The sequence below is a fragment of the Rhodnius prolixus genome, unplaced genomic scaffold (genome assembly GCF_049639745.1).
Source record: "Rhodnius prolixus isolate KJV_2025 unplaced genomic scaffold, Rpr scaffold_6, whole genome shotgun sequence".
NCBI lineage: Eukaryota > Metazoa > Arthropoda > Insecta > Hemiptera > Reduviidae > Rhodnius > Rhodnius prolixus.
In genome coordinates, this window is record NW_027411634.1 from 43318695 (window position 1) to 43343668 (window position 24974).

General features: G+C 34.9%; 2 protein-coding genes and 1 long non-coding RNA gene across 5 annotated transcripts in view; 2 read left to right on the forward strand and 1 right to left on the reverse strand.

Moving 5' to 3' along the window:
- Positions 1–3730, forward strand: part of Nup154 (nuclear pore complex protein Nup154) — a 71439-nt gene extending 67709 nt beyond the window's left edge. The window contains exons 24-28 of the mRNA XM_074141977.1: positions 883–1003; positions 1106–1216; positions 1295–1415; positions 3218–3340; positions 3430–3730. Of these exons, the coding sequence (XP_073998078.1) occupies positions 883–1003; positions 1106–1216; positions 1295–1415; positions 3218–3340; positions 3430–3559 (606 nt within the window). The 3' untranslated portion in view covers positions 3560–3730. The remainder of the gene's footprint in view (positions 1–882; positions 1004–1105; positions 1217–1294; positions 1416–3217; positions 3341–3429) is intronic.
- Positions 3731–4545: 815 nt separating this feature from the next.
- Positions 4546–14294, forward strand: Ada2b (Transcriptional adapter 2B). Of its 2 annotated transcripts, none has more exons than XR_012462905.1 (12): positions 4546–4702; positions 4783–4880; positions 5151–5210; positions 5287–5428; positions 5774–5988; positions 6631–6706; positions 7225–7375; positions 7517–7703; positions 9931–9972; positions 10682–10865; positions 11836–11898; positions 14122–14294. XR_012462905.1 is itself a non-coding variant. In XM_074142608.1 (12 exons), the coding sequence occupies exons 1-12, from the start codon at positions 4678–4680 to the stop codon at positions 14206–14208; spliced, it is 1335 nt and encodes a 444-aa protein (XP_073998709.1). In that variant the 5' UTR covers positions 4546–4677; the 3' UTR covers positions 14209–14294. The 2 variants fall into 2 exon arrangements, 1 of the variants encoding a protein (XP_073998709.1); XM_074142608.1 differs by having other exon boundaries at positions 9926–9972.
- Positions 14295–18977: 4683 nt separating this feature from the next.
- On the reverse strand, positions 18978–24974 carry LOC141460198 (uncharacterized). 2 transcript variants are annotated; one of them, XR_012461782.1, is made up of 3 exons: positions 24813–24974; positions 24394–24568; positions 18978–20553 (listed from the first exon to the last, which is right to left on the reverse strand). It is a non-coding gene; the product is annotated as an uncharacterized lncRNA (long non-coding RNA). The 2 variants fall into 2 exon arrangements; XR_012461781.1 differs by having other exon boundaries at positions 24773–24974.

The window sequence follows — 24974 nt, forward strand, 5'->3', positions numbered from 1 at the left end:
GAAGTATTCTCTTTCAGCCTGCTCTAAAATGCTTAATTTTAAATCATTTAAAAGTAATAGAGAGATGCTAAATAATATAGATTAAAATATACCTCTTTGTTTATTGTTATTATAATTTCTTTCAATATAAATTAGACAGCTCAAGCATTTTTATAGATGACGTTTTCATTGTTTTCTATCAAAAAGTAGATTTTTCGTATTTCCTTGAAGAATTTCGCTTTATATACGTTAAAGAGAAAACGAAAAGAATTTTGGCATAGTAATTAAAACAAATCATGCATTTAGAGATTAAGTGGTATTTTTAACTTTAACCGCTAATAATTAAAATTTAAAAAATGTATCAATATCTGATGTACCTACTGGTTGCTGGTTAATTAAACTTATATTTTGTATGTTGGCGGTGAGGGTGTGTGTTTATTTAGAAAAAGAAAACTTAAATGAATAAAAGGGGGGCATAAAACAGTAATTAGAAGGGTTATGCAGTTTTCATCTTCAATTATTAAATTTAGTTAAATGATGAGCCCTTATTCAGATTATTTTTTTCATTTTGGGGGCGATTGCTCTTATGCATCCGCACCGTTGGGAAGTCGTTAGTAAAATTTATGGTCTAATGACTAACATTAGGTACCTAACTTGGTAGTAGGTCGTAAAGTACGCCAGATAAAATAGGCATTTCTGTACTTTACTTTAACAATAGGTAGCATCAAAGCCCTCTGAAGAGCTCCAACTCCAGGACGTGATGAAAATCTCAAGCTTGAAGCGCCTTATTAATTAACCAGATTTTCAATGCTTACAGGAAACATTTATATTAAACATTTAGACTTGAACACTTATTCAGTTGTGTATAATGATCTGGACTTCATTTTGTGTTCCAAAAAACAGCTGTACGAAGATTTTGCTGAGCCACTAAGATTGTCCGAATGTATTCTGGTCATATTGGATTGTGCAGGACATGATGACAAGATATTAATCAGCTCAGTATGGGACAATATCCTTGCAGAAGGTAACCGTTTTAAAACCTATCGCTAGCTATTATCCTTTATATCTTACAAATATATTTAAATGTTCATAACAGTCAACGATATACTTATTTTTTGTTTTCTAGAGCTGGCACAAAGCTCGCATAAGTCCAACGAAGATCAAATGGCTGTCATTATTTCTAAAGTAAGAGATCTAGGAAGACAGTTTACAATCAACTCACCTTGTTTTCCAGTTGGTATGTATTATGTACAAGTTTTCTGTTGGTGAAACGTTTGGCTCCTGAAAATAAATAATTTGTTTGTGTCCGTGACAGCCTATTTGGTGATGCAGTTGGAAGTATTGAGCTGTGAATTGGAGGTGGTCAAGTCTCATGTACACAAGTTGATGGTGGATCTAGGGGTCAGCGTTCTCACACTCTTAGATATTTACGATCAGTAAGCTTTTCTTTTCTTTTTTTTTCACTAAACTTTTTAAGTGCGTTGTTACTTTCAGTTGCTTATAGTGAATCAGAGCATCATTCTATTCCATCAGAGTAAAACTGAAAAACGCAATCAGATGCGAATGTTGATTAATTTTAAAACCAAATTCACTTGGAGCTTATTGATTTCCTCGTACTACCCACGAGTTAGACCACCAGCCAGATTAGACTTGTGGTTGTGGTGAAGCGCTCTGGGGCAGTCGAACTCTCTAGCAAGAATTGATTTCCTATTTGTAATCCTATATATAAAGTGAAGCGTAAAACCAAATTCACTTGGAGCTTATTGATTTCCTCGTACTACCCACGAGTTAGACCACCAGCCAGATTAGACTTGTGGTTGTGGTGAAGCGCTCTGGGGCAGTCGAACTCTCTAGCAAGAATTGATTTCCTATTTGTAATCCTATATATAAAGTGAAGCGTAAAACCGAATTCACTTGGAGCTTATTGATTTCCTCGTACTACCCACGAGTTAGACCACCAGCCAGATTAGACTTGTGGTTGTGGTGAAGCGCTCTGGGGCAGTCGAACTCTCTAGCAAGAATTGATTTCCTATTTGTAATCCTATATATAAAGTGAAGCGTAAAACCAAATTCACTTGGAGCTTATTGATTTCCTCGTACTACCCACGAGTTAGACCACCAGCCAGATTAGACTTGTGGTTGTGGTGAAGCGCTCTGGGGCAGTCGAACTCTCTAGCAAGAATTGATTTCCTATTTGTAATCCTATATATAAAGTGAAGCGTAAAACCAAATTCACTTGGAGCTTATTGATTTCCTCGTACTACCCACGAGTTAGACCACCAGCCAGATTAGACTTGTGGTTGTGGTGAAGCGCTCTGGGGCAGTCGAACTCTCTAGCAAGAATTGATTTCCTATTTGTAATCCTATATATAAAGTGAAGCGTAAAACAAACAAGTGTCAACGAACCAAAACTGATCACAATCAAGACTTTAGCCCTTCTACCTTTCTTCCGTTTGTTAGAGTGAATTAGTCATATTTTCTGGAATTTAGCGCCAACGCTAGACATGCTAAATCTAAGAAAACTTTAATGGAATGACTGAGACTTTAAGGCGTCTGCAACCTCTCCTTGCGGTGTCCCCTAAGGTACTAACGTTTTTTACTGACTTGGCAGGGCTTGTGAACTTCCTCAGAAATAGTTTTCTGACGTTGAGGAGGAAACATCTCTAAGAAGGGTAGGATAATTCAGACACTAGGGAGTGGTTATCCTAGTCTTCTGGCTCCCGTCTCTTCCTGGGGCTTACTAGTTGTAAGTATAGAATTGAATATTTTCCTTGAGAACCTCAGGGAGGATGTTTCCTAATCTCCTGGAGAACCTGTTTCTTTCATTCTTTTCTTAAATCATTTGGAGGGAGCGATGAGAAAATAGTGTGGGTACTAGGAGTGATTATCCCTTACTACTTATTTTTGGGCATACCTAGGCTTTTCTGGTTATCCTGTAATGTTTGAAGGCAGTATACCTTACCTAGAAACACCTTTGTCTTCAGATAATTTAGGGTGGTATTTAATTTAAAATACTAATTTGGAGGCAATGGAGGAGTAGAGATGAGTTTGCACAATTCATCCTCCGCTCATAGAAGTAACATAATATTCAACCTTCATCCTATCTACATACCAACAACTTGTTTGTTAACACTGCTGACCAACAGTTACTCGTCTAGAGGCCGCTTTAAAAGCATTATTTTTTTGGCGCAGCTTTTATTTGTTGGTTGGTTATCTGAGAGAAGTAAATTTTTCACAGGATGTTCACTGCCAACAATCGCTGTTGGATGGCAAAGGGAAATGAATTACATTTGATTCAAGTTGTAGCTAATTTTGCAGATTCCTTTACTGAAAATAAAGATTTAGTACCAGTTATTGAAAGGTAGGAACCATTTGCTATTTATTCAATGAAGTTACAGTCCTGCTTTTATTATTATTATTATTGTTATTATTATTTTACCACAATTGCAGGAGAGCGGTTGCTACACAAATGCAGGATTTAATTACAAACTGTTTGAGCACTCTGTACAGTAAACCTAACTGTGCCCAATTGATATCTTATTTAAAAACTTTACAAGCTAAACTAATGAATATATTATAGTACACATATGTATGTTTTTTGAATTTCAATTTTAATAAATAAAAGCTCGAAACATCAATAAGATTTAAAGGTGGATCCACCAGAAGTGTTCTCATCATATTGAGTAATTAATTCTGTAATTTAGATGTTTTTTAATAGATGTAATTGTTAATAAATTATGTTATTATAATATTTGTTTCTTTCATTGCCCTTTACATTAATTTTAATGGGATTCTCTCAGAGCTGGGCAGTAACGCATTATTTAACAGTTCATTTTATTACCATACACATAATGCTTTGAAGTCTACTACTTTCTGTTCAAATTCTAAGTTTTAAGAATATTAAATTACGTAAATTTTGATAAGAGAAGAAAGTCTTGAGTGAACCAGTTTTTTTCCCCCCCACCGGACAGTGAGCTTTAAGAAACCCCTAAGAAGAGAGATGTAATGGGACAGCAGCTGAATTCAATCCCCTGATCTCCGCGGCGGAATCCAGGATTTAAAGAATTATTAGTTATTTTGAAATGATTGCTACATTTCATTTATTTATTTTTTTAATAAATCCATTAAAATTGATTTGCAGCACTTATTTTGAATGCTACTTAAGACCATACAAACAAATAATTGGAAAATTATCATACGATTATTATAACTGTATCAGGAAGTCTAATCCAGGGTAAAAACGAAAAACTACTATCTTTTAATTCACAGAAAACAGCGTTAAAAAAAAAAAATGTACCTTAAGTATAATTATATAAGTTTATCTGGAATTATAAAAGTCCAGATCTGCTGAAATTATGTAGTTTTAACAGTTGAATTTAATTTCTCAGCAGTTTGGTTGTGAGGTATTTGAAATTAGGCAAGTTAAAATCGAATTGAATTTGCTGCTGTTTCTGTTTCCTTAGTTTATTGTAGGTAGCAGCACTTATCAAACTAATGTTTAATCCATTTACTTTATATATGGGTCTTGAGGTATTAGGACATTGAGGCTTATCGTTTTAAAAAATATTTTATTTTTCTTTCAAAAAAGGCAAGCTCAATTAATAAGTATATTTTTCGAATGTAAAATTCGACTTGGCAACATGGCCATAAGTTGGCCGATGATTAAACTAAGTTCTAGTTTAGTGAAAGGTGGAGGGGATGGGTCAGAGTAGCATGGCGTCTGGTGAGTTTTGTTGTTTTCGTGAATACCCTTTTGAAATTCCAATTTTCTGTTTTAAAAGCGCACTGCGATGCTTGTTTCAGACTTGTTCACAAAATTCAACTGCACATACTGTCTAGACGATATTGTGGGACTTCGAGTTAAATGCGTGGAGTGTACGGATTTTGACCTGTGTTTGCAGGTAAATTGCGCCTGTGCATTACACTTTTTAGCGGGACTTTTCAAATTTTTAAGAGTTTGATGTTTCGTGTACTAGCGATTAATAGTGTTTTTAGATTTGCTATAATTATTATTATTTTCTTAATAGAATGCACTAATATTTTCAGTTTTTAAAAATGCCCGTTCAGAAATAAAATTTCGCAATGAATTTTAAGATGTATCTAAATTCTAATAATTTTATCTTACTTTTATCTACTTATGTCTGATAGAAATTTTTTTAATGATTATTCAGTGCTTTTCTGCTGGAGCTGAAATAGGACCGCATAAAAATGACCATTCATACCAGTTTGTGGTAAGCTCAGAAACGTTCCATTTTTGTATCTGAATAATTTATTAAAGTATGAAGTTCATATTTCTTGGTTGCAAAGGACTCGGGAGCTGTTGATATTATCAGAAGCAAAAGTAAGTGGTCCGCGAAGGAAGAATTGCTCCTTCTTAATGGGATTGAACAGTACGGATTTGGCAACTGGGAAAATATCAGTCAGCACATTAAAACTAGAACTGCAGATGGTAGGTGCTTATTATTTGTACATTTATTTTTGCTAATAACCAAGTCTAAACGAACATCTTGGCTCCTCATGAGCGCTTGAGGCACTGAGTTTTATCATTAAATGTTATAAAAAGTTCAAAATCATTTCCTGCGATTGTAATATTAATGATCAAATTTGTTTTGCGTATTCTTAAGAGGCGCTTCGAATGAATTAAGCTGCATGAAAGTAAGTTCTGAGCTGTACCAATTTTTGTCTTCTAAAAGTTCCTTTTTGTAGCCTTGTATTAGGAAGAATTCTCGACCATTGTAATGGATTTCTTATCTCTCAGTTAGACCTTATCGAACAGGCTCTTTGTGTTTTACAGAAGCAAGAGATGAATATATGTCTAGATACGTGGACGGAAGTATAGGACGGGCAACATGGCCAGAGGCTTATGAAAAACGGGCTAAGCTGGCAGATCTAATTAAAGATGAACTTCCATCTTCAACAGCCATCACTCACACAGTGCCACCCATAGACATTCATCCTGGAGACTCCAGTCAGTTAGGGTACATGCCTCATAGAGATGATTTTGATTGTGTAAGTGGTATTTATATATTAATCGCATGTAATTAGCAAAGAGGAACTTTGACTTTAGTTTAAAATTGAATCAGTCGTTCCAGAAACCCGATTTTAAAAATAACAGTTTTTTAGAATACCAAAACCACATTCCAGTAACATTTTTCCAAATTTATTAATTTTTGTTCATGAGTGTATTCTATAGTAATTGGAAAAAAAAAAATAGCCTGTTTAATATTTTTGTCGTCACTTGTACATTGATGACAACGTCAAGGAATATTTGCTCACCGACCCCTGGTCATCTTGCTGAATTAATAATCGCCTATTTCATACAGATCATCTGGATCTGCCACTGGAGGGGATCTGGTGTTAGAGAATCTAGTTATTTGTAAGGATATAGTGTGCTGCCGTTAATGAGTGAGTACAGATTGCAGATTGCTAATTTAAGTAGCACATCCAACTTTTTGTGTAGTGGAAAAGTCGCCCGTTTGAAGGCAGGCATATCTTCAATATGGAAACTCGGTGCAAGAAAGTGCAGTTAACATTTAGAAAAAAAATTGACTGGTTCATACATGGGAAACTTTTCGTATTATTTCTGTTGTGTTTTTCAGCAGAGGAACTATTTAGTGCAAATACTATTTTGTTTAATTGGTTTTTATCTAGGAGTATGCCAACGAAGCAGAAACCTTGGTATCATCGCTGAACATCAGCAGTACGGATGATGACGAAATGGACACTGGTATGTATGAAAAAAATTGTCTTTCCTTAAAAATTTTGAACCTTGCGTCATTTCACAGATTTGTGTGGATGTAGGATAAAAAGTCAGTGTTTGTGTGTGTGGTTTGTTATAAACTATAACATTTTACTTTTCCTTACTGCTGTAGTACAGCTAAGATCACATGGCTTACAAATTGAAAAATTATGAACAGTCTAAACTGTTAAATACATCACTAATCATAACATCATAGTAAGTTGTGCAGAGTAAATGTTCTTATGAATAGTAGGGAGTACACTAATAGGAAATTTTTGTATTTTGTAACATTTCTCCGAAAATATATTTTCCGAGTTTAATCAATGCAGGATCTTGTAGAACGCATTCATTATCCCCAAAAGTGCTGAGCCTACAGCTATGGGGCTCTAATTATTATAAAGTTCACCTTTGAATTAATTTGGACAGTAGTAAGTAAAAGTCATGTGAATCGAAAATGTACCAAGTTATAAAAGTTGATGATGTTTGTATTGGCATGCTTGATGTAGCACTGAAGCTGGCCCAAGTGGATATGTACATAGAGAAACTTCGGGAGCGGGCTAGAAGAAAAAGGGTCTGTAGAGATTATCAACTGGTATCGCAGTTCTTTGCAGCACGTCGAGATCGTCCCCGGCATAGGCATTATAGCAATGGAGAACAGTAAGTGTTCTTTTGTTTATCTCCTTCAAACATAAAATGTAAATTTCTAATTTCTTGTTTTGTTCGCTTCAAAAGGACATTAATCTACAGATTAAGCACTGCTTAAAGCAAGTATATGTAATTTACATTAATTTATTTTAGAGACACTGAAGACAAGTTGCGTTGTCTGTGCCAATTTCAAACCGCCCAAGAACATGCATGCCTAGTTAAAAACGTTCAAAGGCAAAGAGATTTGGAGCGAAGATTAAGTGAACTGATGCGATATAGAAAGAACGGTCTGACCAGAATGGAAGAATTGCCACATTTTGAACAGGAAGCCAAGTCGTCTGTAAGATATCAGTATATGTGTTCATATTTTCTTTCCCATTAATATTGTACTTCAAATTTGTAGCTACGATGCAACATTGTATTAATGTTATAGAAAATTATTGTTATAGTTTAGGTTTATGGAAAATGTGATAGGATCAAGCAATGCTGGATAGTAAGGTTAACTTTTATCTTAAAAAGCACGCATTATTCATATACAACGGAAGTAAACGGAGGTGGCGATTGCCCTCACTTCTACCTTTCCGAAATCACCAACTAAAAGCGTCAAGATGCATAGCTTCACATCTTTTCATTTTCTTTTTATATTATTGCAGTTCTGGTAGTAGAATATAATTTGTTTTTCTTATCTGGTTGGTGGACGCTTGTACCTGGATCTGAGTCGTCCACTTCTCCAGTTCTCTGTAAGTAATTCATAATTACAGGTGATTTTCCGCCGAATTAGCAATCTGTAAAATATTTGCAGATCGTTACCGTTTTTGTTTCCGTTTGCAGATTTATATCTCCTCTATGAATTATCAGCTCTTTTCCCTCTTTCACCACATTTTTTATTCTCAAGCTCTCTTTTTCCCGTTCCATTTACCACCCGCTATAAACCATTTGGGTTATTGCAAGTGGATTCATCTTTACTCAAGCACTCTTTTTTTCCGTTTCCCAAGATTTGTATCAGTATACTGTATTTGTAGGAGCGTACATGTTGATGAGAGTGGCCAGCCCATGAAGGAACAGCACATCATATTTAATAATTCATGATGAGATAACTTCAAATTAATCAATTTTGCACGTTAGCTGACTTTTATAGTAGGTCCGACACTTTGTTCTTATATCCTGCAGATAGCTTTCTAGCCAACTTGTAGAATTTAATCTAATCTATACCTATTGATTCTTTTAATTCTCTCTAGTGTAAGTTCATGTAAGCCGCAATAGTGCTCTTTACTTCTTACTTCAGTAATTCCCGTAATACTTTACCGAGAAGACTGCAATTTCGAAGTCCTTGCTGTTTAGTGACCTTATACACCAAGTAGTTACTCGTGATTTTGAACGACTCGTCGTGACTTTAGAAAGCATTATTTGTCTGGAAGTTTTAATGCTCCATCAAGAACTTTAGACTCAGGTTTTTTGTGTTTCAAAAAATTATTCAAAGTTATATGAGACAAAAATTGTAGGTCGCTTATACTTCTTACGTTTATTGCTCAATTTATCGTTTATCGTTGCGCAGTCCTGAAAAGATTATTGTATAAGTAAATAAGTACGGGGTGCTATGCCACCTTAGTTACCTGGTCAAGTTGAAACGCCATTCGTATAGTAGGAATAAAACAATTCAGTGAGTGGAGCGAAATTGAGACAGAAAAATAAGAAGAATGTGAGTTAAAAGGTAGGTCATTAAGTGATTCAGAAATAAACCTCAGATCTGGCAATTGAAATTTTGTAAAATAAAGTTTTTTAAATTATTTTTTAGTTGGCACGGAGGGTGCAGCTCTGGGACATTAGGAGTCCCTAAAAATGGCTTAATTGGAAGAGGAGATAAAGCGTCAACGATTGCCACAATACTTTTCTTCCGAGTTTAAAGTTTCAGCTTTTTATTTTCATGTTTAGAATTTCCTAATTCGCTTGAAGGCTCGAATTGTGTCTTTTCTTTCTTGCTTTTTCTCTGTGCGGATCCCTCCAATACGTTTAGTTGGCTAAAGTCAATTTTTTTGCACATGCACAAAGTTTGTAACCAGTTCTTCATGCTGGTGTGCTTAGATTGATGCCTATTTCGATTAGATGCCTTGGAGGTTGGGTAATTATCCACTCTCCATTGTGGAACCTTCTTAATTCATCACTATTATTAACAAGAGTGGGAAAAGATTTCTTAAGCCTTTGACTCTGAGACCGTTTTGGTGTACCAGACACGGTCATATATGTTAGAACTAACATAAGAATTGTCCATCTTCCCTAATGCCAGCTCCTCCGGAATTCTTAAATTATACATAGCAATAATATAGATATTGGCAACTTGAACAAATTGTTTTAAATTTCAGGTTCTGTCTGCATGATTTGATTATCTTTGGTTTTCTTCCCGTTGTCTCCCTGCTGTTTATTTTAACAAAACATTACATTACAGTTGTATTATTTAATGGAGAAAAAGCGTGAACATATTATTGATATTTTCTGCATAATTTCTTCACATTTATAAGTTAGTTTACTTGTAATATTCGGTAGTATCAGTGTTGTTTTGTCTAGGGCAGTTCTACGCACAACTCTCAGAGCCAAACACTGAAAAGAAAAAGGTAAGCTGTCATGACTAACTTTCTACTCACTATTTATTCATAATTGTAAAATAAGGTTTTAGGCTGGGATTTTTAATTGGTACAATCAATACATACTTTTAGTATGTTGGAAAAGTGGGAAGGTAATTTATTTTTTGTTCAGATAGTGGCCCTCTTCCCAAAAAGGTTGGCCATCCCCGGAATTATTCTACAGTTATTATCATCCAAACCACTGAGGGCAGGGCTTTTATTTTGTGAGGGAGGGTTGCCGACTTCTTTATTATCGTAGAAAGAAGAATTATAGAAGCCCTGAGCAGGGATTTTTTTAGTCCAGCCTTTAATTTTCCAAATGGCTCTTAGTACATTCTATGCCTTTTTATTGGGATACTTTTGTAATTTTTGGGAATTTAAACTACGTCATTTAAATTATATGATCTCTATTGAAGTTGATCTACAAATTTCAGTAAATAATAATGTAGTATAAATGAATATTGCCATTATTTGTAATCACTGAGTATTGGTATAGCACGTTTTTGTATGTCATTTTTTGGTGGGTTAAATATTGCCATCTTGATTTAAACAAATGGGTTTTGGTGTTAAATCGTACCACTTTATGAGCCTTCACTTTGGTTTGAGTAACCAGTCTTAGTGTGAGGTATTATTATTCTCTAACTATAGTTCTCTGTTTGAAACTAATTTCAACTATATTGCTGTATGGTGTTGCGAGCAGAGAAGAAAGCGACGTGGACGAAGTCTGTTCCACCACAAGAAATTGCACGTCCCCCACCGACAGCCGTATCTCATCGCCAGAGCAAGGGCAATGGCAGCCGCCGCCGCCGCTGCGGCAGGTCGCAATCACTCACCCGCGTCTCTCTGAGCCGGCAGCACACCTGCTTTCGCATTCCGAAGCCAAGGTATTACATAGCTACACTTTTAAACCAATTTACCGCGAAATTACTTACTTTTGCTTGGACCTTAATAATTAGAAAAATGCAGTATAATTACATTTTAACACACATAATATTGCACATAATATTCTAATTGGTGCAAATAAACTATCAATAAATCTACGAACAAATTTCTTTAATCTACGTTTATCTACTGCATGTCTTAGTTTTCTTTCCCAAATAGAAAGAGCTACTTGGTCTTGCTTGATTTGGCAATCGTTATTCAGAAGGATGCGACGCAGCAAGTCGACAACTATTTCGTATTTTTTTAGTTAGGAACTGGATGACAGAGTTAGAACAGTTCACAATAAAGTTCTAGGAGTGCAAAATGAGCTGATTTCACATTCTCCTTAGAGAATATGAGTTTTCCATGCAGTCTTTTTTAGGTTTTTCTGAAAAACAGTTTTTACTAAAATTGTAAAAAAGTTTAAAGAAAATCGTTCGGCACTGTTTTCTAGAAATTCTAAAAGTGGAGTTGAAATGAAAAATCAGTTGGCAAAATATTTTGTAAACCTACTTCATTAAAACCACACGTTCAGGTTAAAAATAAATATTTCGTAAATGAAGATTATTATTTAAAAAAAAAAAAATCGAGTGTAAATTAATATACTATTGGTATATTAATATGCCAAGAGTGCCAATCCTATTATGGAGAGTGGGAGCGATGTCCAATACGCTGTAATGCTTCAAAAGAAATAAAGAGCAATTGAAATTTAGTGTAATAGTAGGAATTTCAATAGTTCGTGGTTTTAATTACATCTCACAGGCATTCCCCCCTTTAAGTCTTAAGTTATTTCTTTCCATGGTAACAATTATCCAGTAATCCAATTAAAAGAAGCTCTAACATTTTTAGGCGATCGCTGAGAATTCTAGCTACCGTTTTACCTGCTTGCAAGTATGTTACTTGAACTAAAAGAAACAATTGCATTTGTTACAGTTATGTTCTTCTCTAGAAATGAGCGCCGCAAGATTCATTTCGTTGAAAACACTGATGCTGACGGTAAGTGTATGCAATTTTGATAAAAGTAGTGTAGTATGTGTGAAAGAGTGTAGGCAGTGCCTAAGGATATCTTAGCTAAACAGTTTTCTACAATTGAAACCTTTAGATGTATTTGGTAAGATATTGGCCATCAATCACGTCTAACAGAAGTCAAATGGTTACCAGCATCTTGGCACACAGAATTGAGCGAAAAGTTGGCCTTCATTGAACTATTGTTCGTCGTAGTTTTTGTTAGAAAAATTATTCTGCCTCATTTTCAGCCTAGAAGTTTAAAGTAGCCCGAAAGTTTACGTACCATACCAAAGGCAACAGGCTTTTGCACCCGCCTATACGGGCACAATTTTTTTAATTTTTATCAATAGACAGTATCCGGAAAAGGTCGGAAATATAAGGCATGCAAAGATTTATCTCGCTGCGTTTTAAAAAAATTAATTTTTTTGTTATACTTCCCGAAAGAATATTCGTCCTTCAATTCCAGCCAAGCGCATCATGTTTTTTTCTGTTGAGTAAGGTATTCAATACTTGAGAAATGACACTAGTTATTTTTAAATTTTGTTTCCTTGTACACACTTGATTTCCCTCAGCAATTCAACAGATGATGCCAATCGGTTCTAAGATAGTCAGAGCTGATTTTACTTTTATGCAGTACATTTTAGCTCCTTCCACATTTCTTCACTTTTCTCTTCAATGCTCCCACCGACATGCTCCTCGTTAGTACCTTCTGAAAATGTTCCTTTAAATCCTTAGAGGTAACTTCCGTTCCAACTCCTTTTTTAATTCTTCTATCTTGGATAAGAAAGAGCTGTCGATAAAGAATCCATACTTGGCCCCTGTAGACAAGAAGATTAAAAATTACTGCTCTAGCTCAGGCCTGTATATCCTGGTACATGCGTATTCATTGAGTAGTCTCTGTATAACCCATTTTTGCCGGAAATACTATTTATTTATCAGTTAACAGTGTTGATAGAATGACAGGTTTTGGGCTAATTTTAACATTGGCAATCAGTAAATACTCTGATTATTCAATTAAATATAAACAAATATTACATGGTGATAACTGTCGGTTTATCAGTCAGTAACGAAGATGGAAGTGCTATCGTTGTTCTTGTCAACCTTGGAATAAAAGATATCAATACAGTTTTTATTTGATATATAATTTAATAATAGAACTGGGAGAGCTGCTGTTATTTCAATTCATATGTATTTTTTAAATCTGCCTTATTTTTCGTCTCAATATTCTTGTACTTACCACAATCTTGTACTAATCACAATCTCGTAATATTTTTTCCGCTTTGATTGAATATATTAAGCATTTTGAAGATTTAATCAATCGGATGATCAACTAAAAAAGCCAAATTTGATTAAAATAAATAAAAGATATTGCATTATATTTCCCAAAATATATTTAGTATTCCTAAACATTAGAAATATTAGTTTGCGCATTGTATATTCACTTGAATCGAATTTATCATGTTCATTTTATCAATATACACTAACTCCTCTTAGAATAAATGAGTTTGGTAAAACAAGGACATTGCATCCGGTTGTGTTCATAACAAATCTAGTTACTAATCTTGGTAGTTATACCATATACACGCCTTACTAGTTGTTTGGAGTACCGCCCTGAGAATATTTAGTTAATTTATTAATATGTTTCAACAAGTTTTTAATTTAAACACAAGTGTAATGAAGATACAGACAGACACTATCTGTCCTCCAGAACTGTCTTCAAAAGGATTGTCTTAGAAAAATTTCGAATAAAATTTATAGAGATCTCCACGTTTGCGTATTTATACCATGTTTAAGAAAACTCGGAACATATTCCAGAGAACGATTTAGCAGGAAAACAGCTCTTTTGGCTAATATTTTTTCTTAAACCTTATTGTAGCGTTTCTAGAGTACCTCTACCACATTTCTGGACTCAGAAGAGCTCAAAACTGATATTTCCAATAAGAACTCTGCACGATCACATCACTTTCTTTGTAAGAGAAGTCCAAGAAGTTAAATTTGGTTTCGAATTCATTTTACCCATTTATTAAAAGTAAAAATCCATTTTTATGCACCCATTTTCGACGTAGTTGAGTTATTTACATTCTTATTCTGCGCATTTAGCTCTCTGTGAACTCGATGTTTATTATTGGTATTATTGGTTAGAGCTGTCCCCTTCGTTAAAACAAAAAAAAAAATCAAATTTGCTTAGTGGCTGTTGTCTCTCTGTTGCAGAATCCTCACTGGAAGGCAGAAACTGCTGCTGAAGAACAGATAAGGGACTACATTAGATCTAACGGCTGGTCCATACTGCAAGTTTGAACTTTCATCCTTCAATATTAATTTTCATATATATATATATAACTCATGTACATATAATATATATTTATGTAAATAGACGCTAAAAGCCTGGTAGTGGCGCCAAACAAAACAAAACAAAAATGCGGTAAATGAATCTGAACAGATGCAAAGTTTCTAATTGGAGCGGTTGGTGGCTTAAATTGCTTGTTTCTCTTATTTTCATCAATTAAAATTCTGACTTCCCAAATTTTCTGGATGTTATTGTTTTATTTTATAACAATTGAGATTTAGATGCGATGTGCTCTCTAGATGTTATAATTAGAAAATGGAGGACGGTTAAATTATACTAGGCAGTGTGGGTTGATGTCCCTGAGAATTTGACTTGTGATTTCTATTGTTACCTTGAATGACGTATATGATGGCTGGTTTCTTTTTGCATTGTAAAGGATTAGTACTGTGGTCATCCGATTAGCTGCCCAGTTAACTTCGGATACCCTGTAAAAAATAAACTTTAAACCTGGAATAGTTTCCAGCTACCATTCCTACGAATTTTCTAGCACATGGAAAGTTTGACGCAAAGAGAGTTCCAGTCCAAAAAAGTTCGCTAAATCGAGAAAGAGTTTAGGCGAGGGCGCTGTAGGAACCATCCCGGAATAGTCAGTCTGCCGTCTCATTATACTTTTATGATCTGAATATCCGAGCACTTGGATGTTTTCTCTGTCGACTAATCCCCCGTGGCCGATAGTTTGGTCGTATTACAATTACATAGCGATAAGATAATGTACAGCCCACCATAATAGGATTGTAAGGCTTGAATAGACAGGTGGTCACTTTTTGACATAAAGGAGGCAGCACTGGTTAGATTCCATTGGGGGCTAGCCAGATAGGCCTGAGCTTTACTTAGAGGGCTTTTGAGAGGCTCCTCAAAATATGAAGTTGGGCAGAGTATGAAGACAATAATAGTATAAAGACGCTCAGACTGCTCCTATCAGCGAGCTCTTCGTCCAAAAGGACACCAGTAGTCGGATGTTAGAAATGAGGGAGTATCAATTAATCAGAGGAAGGAAAATCAACATCAGATTCTCTAAAAGTTGAAAGTATGTATATATGTAATAATGCATTAATGCAGAGATGGTGATTTTATTTTTGATACAATGCTACCTGGTAGCTACAGGTAGTTTTGTTTAGATATACATTTCCTGTTAATGTAAATGTACCAAATTAAATTAATTATTTCGTATTGACTACCTCAAGTTTAAAAACAATTCTAGATTTTCTTTGTAGGTTTTTAATAATTATTTTGCTGTTTTCATTCCATGTTCGTCTTTCTCGCTAACAGTTCTGACCATGTTCTAGCTAGAGGCTATAGAGTATGATGCCATTGTTGTAGTAATTTTTGTCAGAGGAGGTATTTTTATTTGATTTATTGATTTCTTAATCTCTGTTAGCACTATATTAATGGTTAAGTCGGATGAGGTACTATTCTGGGAGGTAATGTGGTGGGTGGAACAAGCAAAACGGGATTTCCCCAGTGCAGTGTTTATCTTCTACTATATCTTGCATTGAAATTGAGGTTTAATAGGAATTCAATTTTATGAACATAAGTGAGTGAAATTATGAAATTTATTCTTAAACCACAATTAATCGTTTACAAAAGAGGGTCAGTATATCGTATTTTGGGAGATTTCAGCAATTAAATATCGTGGATTTATACGTAGCAGTGAGGTGTCGGACAATATATCAAGTCCAATGTTTTGTTTGATTATTGATTTCTACAGAGCCTGTAGTTACTTTATTACTTCAATATTAATTCGAATAATTATTAAAAATAAACTTATAAATTGAATTCGAAGGAAGTATTAAAGTAATGATTTAAAAAATTACACTAATTTATTGTGTGCACAGTATTATAAAAGTTGATCTAGAATCTTAAAATTATTGTTGGTGAACTGACTGAATCCATGCTGATGTAAATCCACAATAATTGTTACCACCATTACGATAGTACGGTAAGGATGAAGTAGTAGAAAGTGATGGTTTGCGAATTTGAAAGTAAGTGAACTCAGTTGGAGGGTCGTGGAATGTGATCTTTGTGGAAGGGCTCACGGAAGTGTAGCGAGCTCACGGAATCCATAAACATCCAAAACTTCTTTTTTAATAAGCCGTGAATTTTTCACTTGGCCCTAGTATTTCCTGTGACATGCACTCTTTTATTAAAATACTATCGATTATTTTAACAAAATACCAATAATAGGAACGCAATCATCTCTGTGGAAGCAGGCAGGTACGCAGTTCGATCCGTCGCAATAACATTTACCTTCTGGAATAACGTGCTATCTGAGTTTATTGTTAAGGGACGAAAAATTAGAGTTTACTTAAAATAAGGAGTGAACTTGATAGGGTAATGTAAGATCATCAAATAAATAGAGTTATGTTCTTTATGATTATTAATTGATTGCTCATTTTATGTATATTTATTTTTTTTAATTGTATAGAAGACAAGTATTCTTAATATTCTTTGGAAACTTGACCGTTTTAGTTGATTTCTATGAAATGTCTCCCATGTTAGTGATATACCATGTATATTTTATTTAAACATCTATGTACTCATAGGAGCATTAATCAGATGAATATAGAAACTTTTGTACATGTTTTAAATGTATGCTAAAAAGAAATGTTCCAAGTGGGCGTGGACCTCCACTCGCTCTTCAGATAAAAATTGTCTAAATAAAAATTATATTTTAAAGCAAGAATTTATTTATTTAATTGTATTTTATCGCCTGAACATTTTCATCAGTTTGCATAAAAACATACCAATCTTGTTTTGTTTGATTTGGTTACGGCCTACAATACGTGTATTGACCTACGGTGTAGCACCACATCTGAAGCTGGTTCCTGGAGTAAAACTGGAGCAATGAGCACTAAAATGGAGGTTGCAAATAAGTTTTATGAAAGTGCAAAACCATTTTTTCAAGAGTCAAAATCGTGAATCTGCCTTCATTATAAAGGATCTAACGAACGTAGTTCCACCGCCCCCGCCCACCACCAATCGACTAAATTAAAAGCTATATGAATTCAACAGCGTAGATATTGTACTTAGGTCGCTTAATACTCATTACATGAGCACAGAATGAAACTATTTTTAGTCGAGTGTGAGTGAATAGATGATTGGAGTTGTTTTAAAAAATTATAAAATTAGTGAGCACATTCAAAAATCAGGGCGATATCGAAGTATGATTAAAAAAAGAAGCTTCACAGCAATAGCTGCAGTTGAAGAATTTATATTTAAGAATAAAAGGCAGTAATACTTGGTGGGTATATTTTCTATTAATGTCGAAGAGTTATCGCCTCTGGTTGAGTCCAATAGGAAATGCAAGTGTGCACAGGTGAAATGGAAAGTGTAGTGTGTATTTATTAGTTTAAGTAAGATTTAATATTAGGTTATTTATTTGGATTCAGAGTGTATTTAGATCGTATATGGGTCTGAGCATATTGTATGTAAAATTTTAAATTTAATTTAGGCGGTGAATATCGAGAATACATTTATTAATTAAATTTTACGTTTATATTCATAGACGCGTGAATGAGAGTTTTGGGAGAGTGCGTTGTACTATAGGAGAACTTGATTGACCCAGTAACAGTTTTTGTTGCCAGACTGATGTGGGCTGAAAGACTTCAGCCTTCATTCAGCCTCAAAGTGAATGACTACGCCAAAAAAACTAAACCGGAATTAACAATCTGACCAAAAAACGCTCTGGAAATCTGTAAAAATGGATATTTTGTAAATGAAAAAAATACATTAATCATATTAAATATATATTTTATAGCAACTACTGACGGAGGAAGACAGCAGCTGCCCTGTTCTTTTTGGCAATTGTCACAAAACATCACGTTTAAAAGATTGGGGCTCGAGATGGCTTGTTAATGTGCCACAGTCTGGTACGACATAGTCATCAACCAATTTCTATGTAGTTTTCCACTTTCAAATTGTCTAGGTTTGTGTTAAAAAAGAAAGCAGGCACGATGAGCATTAAACCTACCCAAATAGACTTCTGTGGATTACTTTCAATAATTTGCAGTGTTACTATCTACTTAATCTTTTAAGACAAAACATTTAAAGTTAGCGTCAAATAATTATTTGACTACAGCCAAATAACATCGGTGTCCTTCAAATAGCGATGGATCATCTATGTTTACAACTGCTGTTGCCGGATCGCTTTTTACAATTTAAACCAACTAACTGACTTGTCTTTCTAATCCGATTTCTAACCTAAGAAATTTTTCTCAACACAGAGGTTGTTAATTGGTGGACATTTAAAAAAGTTAACTGTTCAAAAAAAAGTTTGAGATAACTGAAGAAACAGAATTGGAACTGCTAATTGAAACCACTTTTATAAACACTGCTTTTACTGCAAGTTGAAGAGGTACCCTTGGATACTGCCAAAGAAAATTTCGTAAAATGGAAAATGTCGATAACAAGTATGTTGATAAGAAAAGTATTAAATGTAACATATTCTTTTGAACTATGTTATATATTAAGGCTGTAGAGATGGTATGTGTGTTGTCACGGTGCCCTTAAAGAGTCTACACTACAGATACTGTTAAGTGCCGCCGTCAAACATTAAATTTTGGAACTAATTTGTTTTTTGTTTTTTAGTCACACGAGTATGACTTCTCTTATTATTTATTCAATTTAATATTATGTTTCTTAATTGTAAACATTACAAATAAAAACAATATTTTTTTTACTAAATTACTTTAAAATATAGTAATTTATTCGCACGAGCCACAGTAGTATTATGGTAGGTCTAATTTAACATTTTAAATAATTTATTTGCTTGGTAAGCTGATTACAATTTTAAGTCATTTAAGGGGTCATAGGATTTAGGTTTTGCTATTTTATTATCTTGATGTGTTATTCGAGAACTTTACTCACCTGAAGGCTTTCTGGGAAACCAACAAAAGTAGCTCCCCCACTTATCCTGCATACCCAAAAAGTCTTCGACAAGATACAGAGAGTGAGTAACATTCTTGATATACATTTGGTCGGGAAGGAAGTGGCCATGTACAAGGCAAAAATTTTGTGTTGTTTACATTAATAAATTCGTACAAGGAAGGCGTATTTGTGTTATCGGCAGTGCCAGTTCGATAAAGAAGAAGTGTGAGGCCCAAAGGAAGTGGGCCCACGCCGCACAGATAGGCTTCATTCTGCCTCCAACTTTATCGCTCCCCTGTGCTGCTTCCTTCCGCTCTACTTGCAGCCATCTGAATCTATCAATCAAATGCTCAGGTTAATTCTGGCGTAGATCCAGAAGGGGATCCCTCATAGACAAAAATTCAAAGGAATCCTCACCTTTGCGCTTTATAGTTGAAAGCGGTAAATCATGATAAAAAAAAAACAGCTTAAGAAATAAATCATTTAGACAATTTTTTAATTTGTCTTCTCAAAATCTTTTCCAAACATTATATTTATGTTCAAATTTGTTGTCATTATATTTATCTTCAAAACATTTCATGTCTGATCCAGTCAGTTCTTAAATTCCAAGGAACTGTTTTTAATTTATCTATTTTTAAATACTCTTATACACGCTTGCTTCATTCATTATTTTCATTTTCAATTTTGTTCTCTTTATTCGTGGTCGACTGTTTAGGAAGTGAACATACTCGTACACTTCCTTGAGCTATACTAGCTCTACTACGACTTGTTCTCGACAAATTTTTTTATTTCCGAAAATTTTGCCCATTGTTGCACTTTTAATCCACTAGTTCTTTTGCAAATCAGTTTTAACTATGTAATTTATGATCTACTTCTAAAGGCTACCGTTAACTTCTTTGTTTCACTAACGTACACTTTTTTTTGACCAGACTTGTTTGCTTGGAATAAGTTTCGCCCTTTGCCAACTTTTGACGCACCGTTTATACTCGTACATGTTCTGCACAGAATAATAAAAGGCGTCTTTTATAAGTTTCATTCCTTCCATATCGCATCATCATTCAACAGAGAATTCACAAGATCGGCAAATGACTAGACAAATTTTTGTCCACTATACTTTATTGATGAAGATTTCATTCTTCCATGATCTAGCGCTTTACTAATTTCCAAGGCTCACATTTCCTTTTTAAGTTCTTAATCTGTAACTTTAAATCGCACAACTTGGTGGTCCAGTTTATCTTCACTCCAACACTCATCGCCATTCTCCTTATGTATCTCGTTACCATAGGTAATTTCTCTACTAGTTATACTAGCTATCCAGAGTTTCTAATTAACCCGTTTCCTCAGTTATTTCAGTGGTAGACCACTTTACCGTTTGTTCTTGAATTGAATCTCCAGAACTGAAAAGACTCGAGCCTGCAGAGAAACGTATCCTGTTGGCAGAAAGAGGTCTTTAGTGAATGGTATGGTGATGTGTTAAAAGAATGTGTCTAAGTTCGCGTTTTGGAACTATTTTCGCTTTATTACTTTACTGATGAAAGCAGACATCATAAAGTGCGTCTTTACTACGATAATGCGGTTTATCAATTTCTTCAGTTAATCTCGATAAAAATTCCAAACGCCATCGTTATTAAAGGTTATAAAATTCTATTCTTATGCTAGGACTTGATCAATCACATTAGGTCGGCTAGATTTTGAAGTGCATAGATGTTCATAAAAAAAAGGAAAACGTAAAATAATCCCTAGAGTATTCTTAAATACGTATCTAGATTATTCTTTAAATACATTTCATTTTTATTTGTAACGTGTAACTCTATTGGTCAAAGCTCTCTTCAAATCCCCTTTGAATATGAAGTTCAACGCTATGTTTAACGACTCTACAGGTTTTTACTTCAAGGGATGAGATGGTCTTTTCCTAAAAAAAGGTTCAACAATTACGTCATACAATGCTAAAGTTATTGCACATTTAGGAATAATTAGACTTAAAGAAATTTGTGCGAATGTTCACTCTAGATATTTATATTTAAATCAACTACGTAATTATTATTTCTGTTTGTTTCTTTAACAACTTTTAATTAATAATAATTTCATTTGTTTATGGTGTACCTATATGGGAATCGGTTTAAGCAATAAATAATTATTGTGAGTTATAAATGAAATTATTAAACATTAAAGATTTCTTTATTAAATTTCATTGGTTATTTACTGCATCAATAATTACAGGAAAATAAGATTATTAGGCGTTATTAATCACATTGGCCAAGAACCCATGATTATTATTAATATTAGTTGGTATTAGTAGTAGATATATATTTGGAGAGCGAGAGAAGCTAACCGCAACAGCTATTTATTAGATTATTTGAAGAACTCTGTGTCCTCAAGTAGGCAGAGGTCTCGTTGTGGATAGCTGGGTGAAATCTGTATATTAATGGCCCAGATGAGCGCATTCACACATAAATCACGACGCCGCCCCCCCTGCCTGACCTGTTTTTTGTTCTCCAGCAGAGTGTCCCGCTCAGACCTCAATCATAATTAATTTCACGGCCGACCGCCGCATCAGGCCTCATATCCACCATGGTATGTACGATACACTCAATGAGACCATCCTCCACTGCTATTAGGTATACACTGATACTTTAATGTCTTTACACTCTTTTATTTAGTCCTACTTAGTTTAAAAAGTTCATTTATAAACTTAGCCGACCTGTCTGAGACACATTTTGTTATTTATAGTGGCAGTCAGATTGAGGAAGTTTACATGCTGATTGCCGAGTGGACAGCTGATTTCTCGTCTTATAATTGGCAGTTGGTGTTGAAATTGAATCTCGTCAGACGGCCAGCCATTCAATGCCGTAACGAAGGCGAGCTCTATTACTGCGGTTGCCAAACTTTTTGTTACGGAGTCTCTAAAAGAAGTTTCAAAAATAGGAACGCTGACTCTACTACAAATTCAAAGTTCTTGTTTACATGACTTTCTCTAGCTTCAGATTTAATAATTAATTTTTTTTCACATTTGTCTCTACTACAAAATTGACGTGAATGTGGAGCATTATGAAGCGCTTCTATTGAAGATTGTATGAGCTTCCCAAAAGCATAATGGTATCAACGTTTTGTTAGAAAAATTGCAAACTAAAGGGAGCACTAATTTCCGATATAGATAGGAGTAGGTTTCCTGCGACAGCAAATTGTGTCCCTTAACTAAGAATCAGGTCTGGGACAGGATCTGAGTGCGGCAGACTTCACTGCCCGCCATATTACTGTAGAATTTGACTGAAAGTGGTAATTTTCTGGAAAATCGTTCCACAGATTATTTACAGACAATTCTCATTCTAGTTAAAATGGAAATGAAGAATTCTTCTTAGAAGTTGGAAGAATTCCCCCCACCCCTATAAGAGACTCCTTGTATGGCAATAAATACTGAGGGTTGATTAATCAGACTATATTCGCTAAATACTGATCGTGAAAGGGAATCACATGAGTTAGACTTGTCAACTGGGAGTTCGGCATAATTACAATTTTCTTTGAGTTTAAAACAGTTGGTGAAGTAACGGTGAGTGAGTCCGAATGCGGATCAACCTTAAGGCAGGGCTGTCAGAGGAAGGGACTTTGTTTGGAATTAATTACAATGGAGAACTGTTGATCTCACCGGTGAAAGATCCCATCTCACATTCTAATCAACCAATTCTTTTTTTTTTTGTCCTTCACTACAAACCTGTTCCCTTCAAAAGTTATTTTACTCCTTAACTTAAAGATGGAGCTGAGGTGTTGCATGTAGTGGTATAGCTACATCTCTACATCTACAGATACTCTTCAATTCAACAAAATTACGGTCATAAGTAGCACAGGACACTGTTACCAGATGAATGTTGAATTAAAGTTTTTTATTATTGTTCAAGCCGACATTAAACAATAATTTTATTATTATTATTATTGTATAAACATTATATCTCATTTATCCGATATTAATAATCTAAGGGTTTTTGTGGACTCAATCAGTTCAAATACTGATTAATTGTGCAAATTTGGATCCTTCTTTGCAGAAGCATTTAGACATTAGCTGAGTAACAAACAATTCACACAAAATGGGCTGCTTCTAAGTGCTTTAGGAGTTAAGCGATTGTTCGCGATTAACTTTGGAATCGTTCCGACGATTTTCATAAATTTGGCATTAAGGAATCACTTCTATTAGGAGTTTTAAAAAAAGAAAAAAGTTTACTCAAACCTGATGCCTTTCTTTGAGAGTAAATAAAAGTCCAAAATCGGCAAAAAAAATTAACATGCAGGACATTAAGAATAAAATCACTGGTAAGTGAACGCGTACAAATAAAAATTAAATATGGCTAAATCTCTTATTGAGAATGATGAAATTGCAAGATGAAAGTGTGGGGTGAGTGTATTAGCAGATGTATTTTGCAGGGATATAAGTGAATTGAAGGGAAGATTATCAGGTGCGCAGCAGACGATCTTGCAGAAGAGCGACTATTAAGGGCTGCCACATCTGTATTCATTAAAATCAGTAGTGAGGTGGCTCATAGTAATGACTAGGCGGGCCAGTCGTCCGCACGGTAGATGATGATGTTTTACAACAGATTTCCGCTCTTGGTCTTCGTCAGAATACTAAACTTGACTGTGTTCTGAGACAATTGGCAAATAGCCATGATTACGCGTGCTGCAGATTCCCGCCATCTCAATGTCTCTCGACAACTCGTCCACTCGGCAGCTACAAACCTTTAAGTCTGAATGCCGTTTTCTATCAGTTCCAGCTTGTTGATATGACTGCCATCTCCAGACGTTGCAACCTTACTCAAGTCAAATGGTCATATCCGAATTGATCTGGTGTAAAGAGCATTCCTCAGCCTCCCAGAGGTACTATTTACTGTAACCGGCAAAGGTGGTGCGGGATCTAAGAGTACTATGCATAAATAGTACGAAATTATATTAGAAAGTAATTATCTAAGTGCCAATGCTTGTCTAAGATTGCTGCACATTAACTCACATAGAGATTCAGTTTTTCTCTCTAGAGGACGCCCTTTTGGCGAGCTTATTTTTATAAACGCTCCTGCATTTTACAACTTGCTGCTGACGATAGGAAGTGCTCTCTCTGACTGGAGGCCGGCAGAGCGCTATAAAAAGTTTTGGGCTGCCTAAAACCTCAAATAATGGACGCGTTTTAAATTTACACAGATATACTTTTTAATATTTTATGTACTAAGTTTATAATATAAACTTGTACATAGTACTGTATGAGGAAATGAGAAGGCTGATGTATTCACCTCCGAGAAATGTATTATGTTGCAGCTTGATGGTCTTGATGGAGCGTAAGAACTGCAATAGGGCGGACGGCAAGCGTAGGGGTTGCTGAGATTGAGCCGCAATATTCCAAGCAATGCTTAATAACTCCGCTCCCTCGCAAAACAAATCTGTGTTTTAACGACTGCTACTCCTGATCTGTAGGGCATTACAGTAGGATATATCGTAAATATACTCGTATAATAGGCAAGATATAAAAGGCAAAGGGTGGATAAAAAATAAAAATAGAAAAGTATTGGTAAAATAAGAGAATAAAATTGATTAGTCGATCTATTAGAGGCTACAATTAGTAATTATTTAACAAATTAAATAAAATAATGAGACTGTTATCTCGAGATTTACGGTATCACAGAGAGAGCTGCTGGCACATGTGCTCCCTTACATGATTTCCCGCTTCCGCAGATATCTCGCAGAACTCCCTAGGTCTTATCTCGTGATGTCTTCATTCTTATTTCACCGTCATAACTGGTTGCCGCATTCTATCGAACTGCTATTTCAAGAAATGAGGAACGCCTTCTTATCATCGCCACTGTACAGCTGTTTA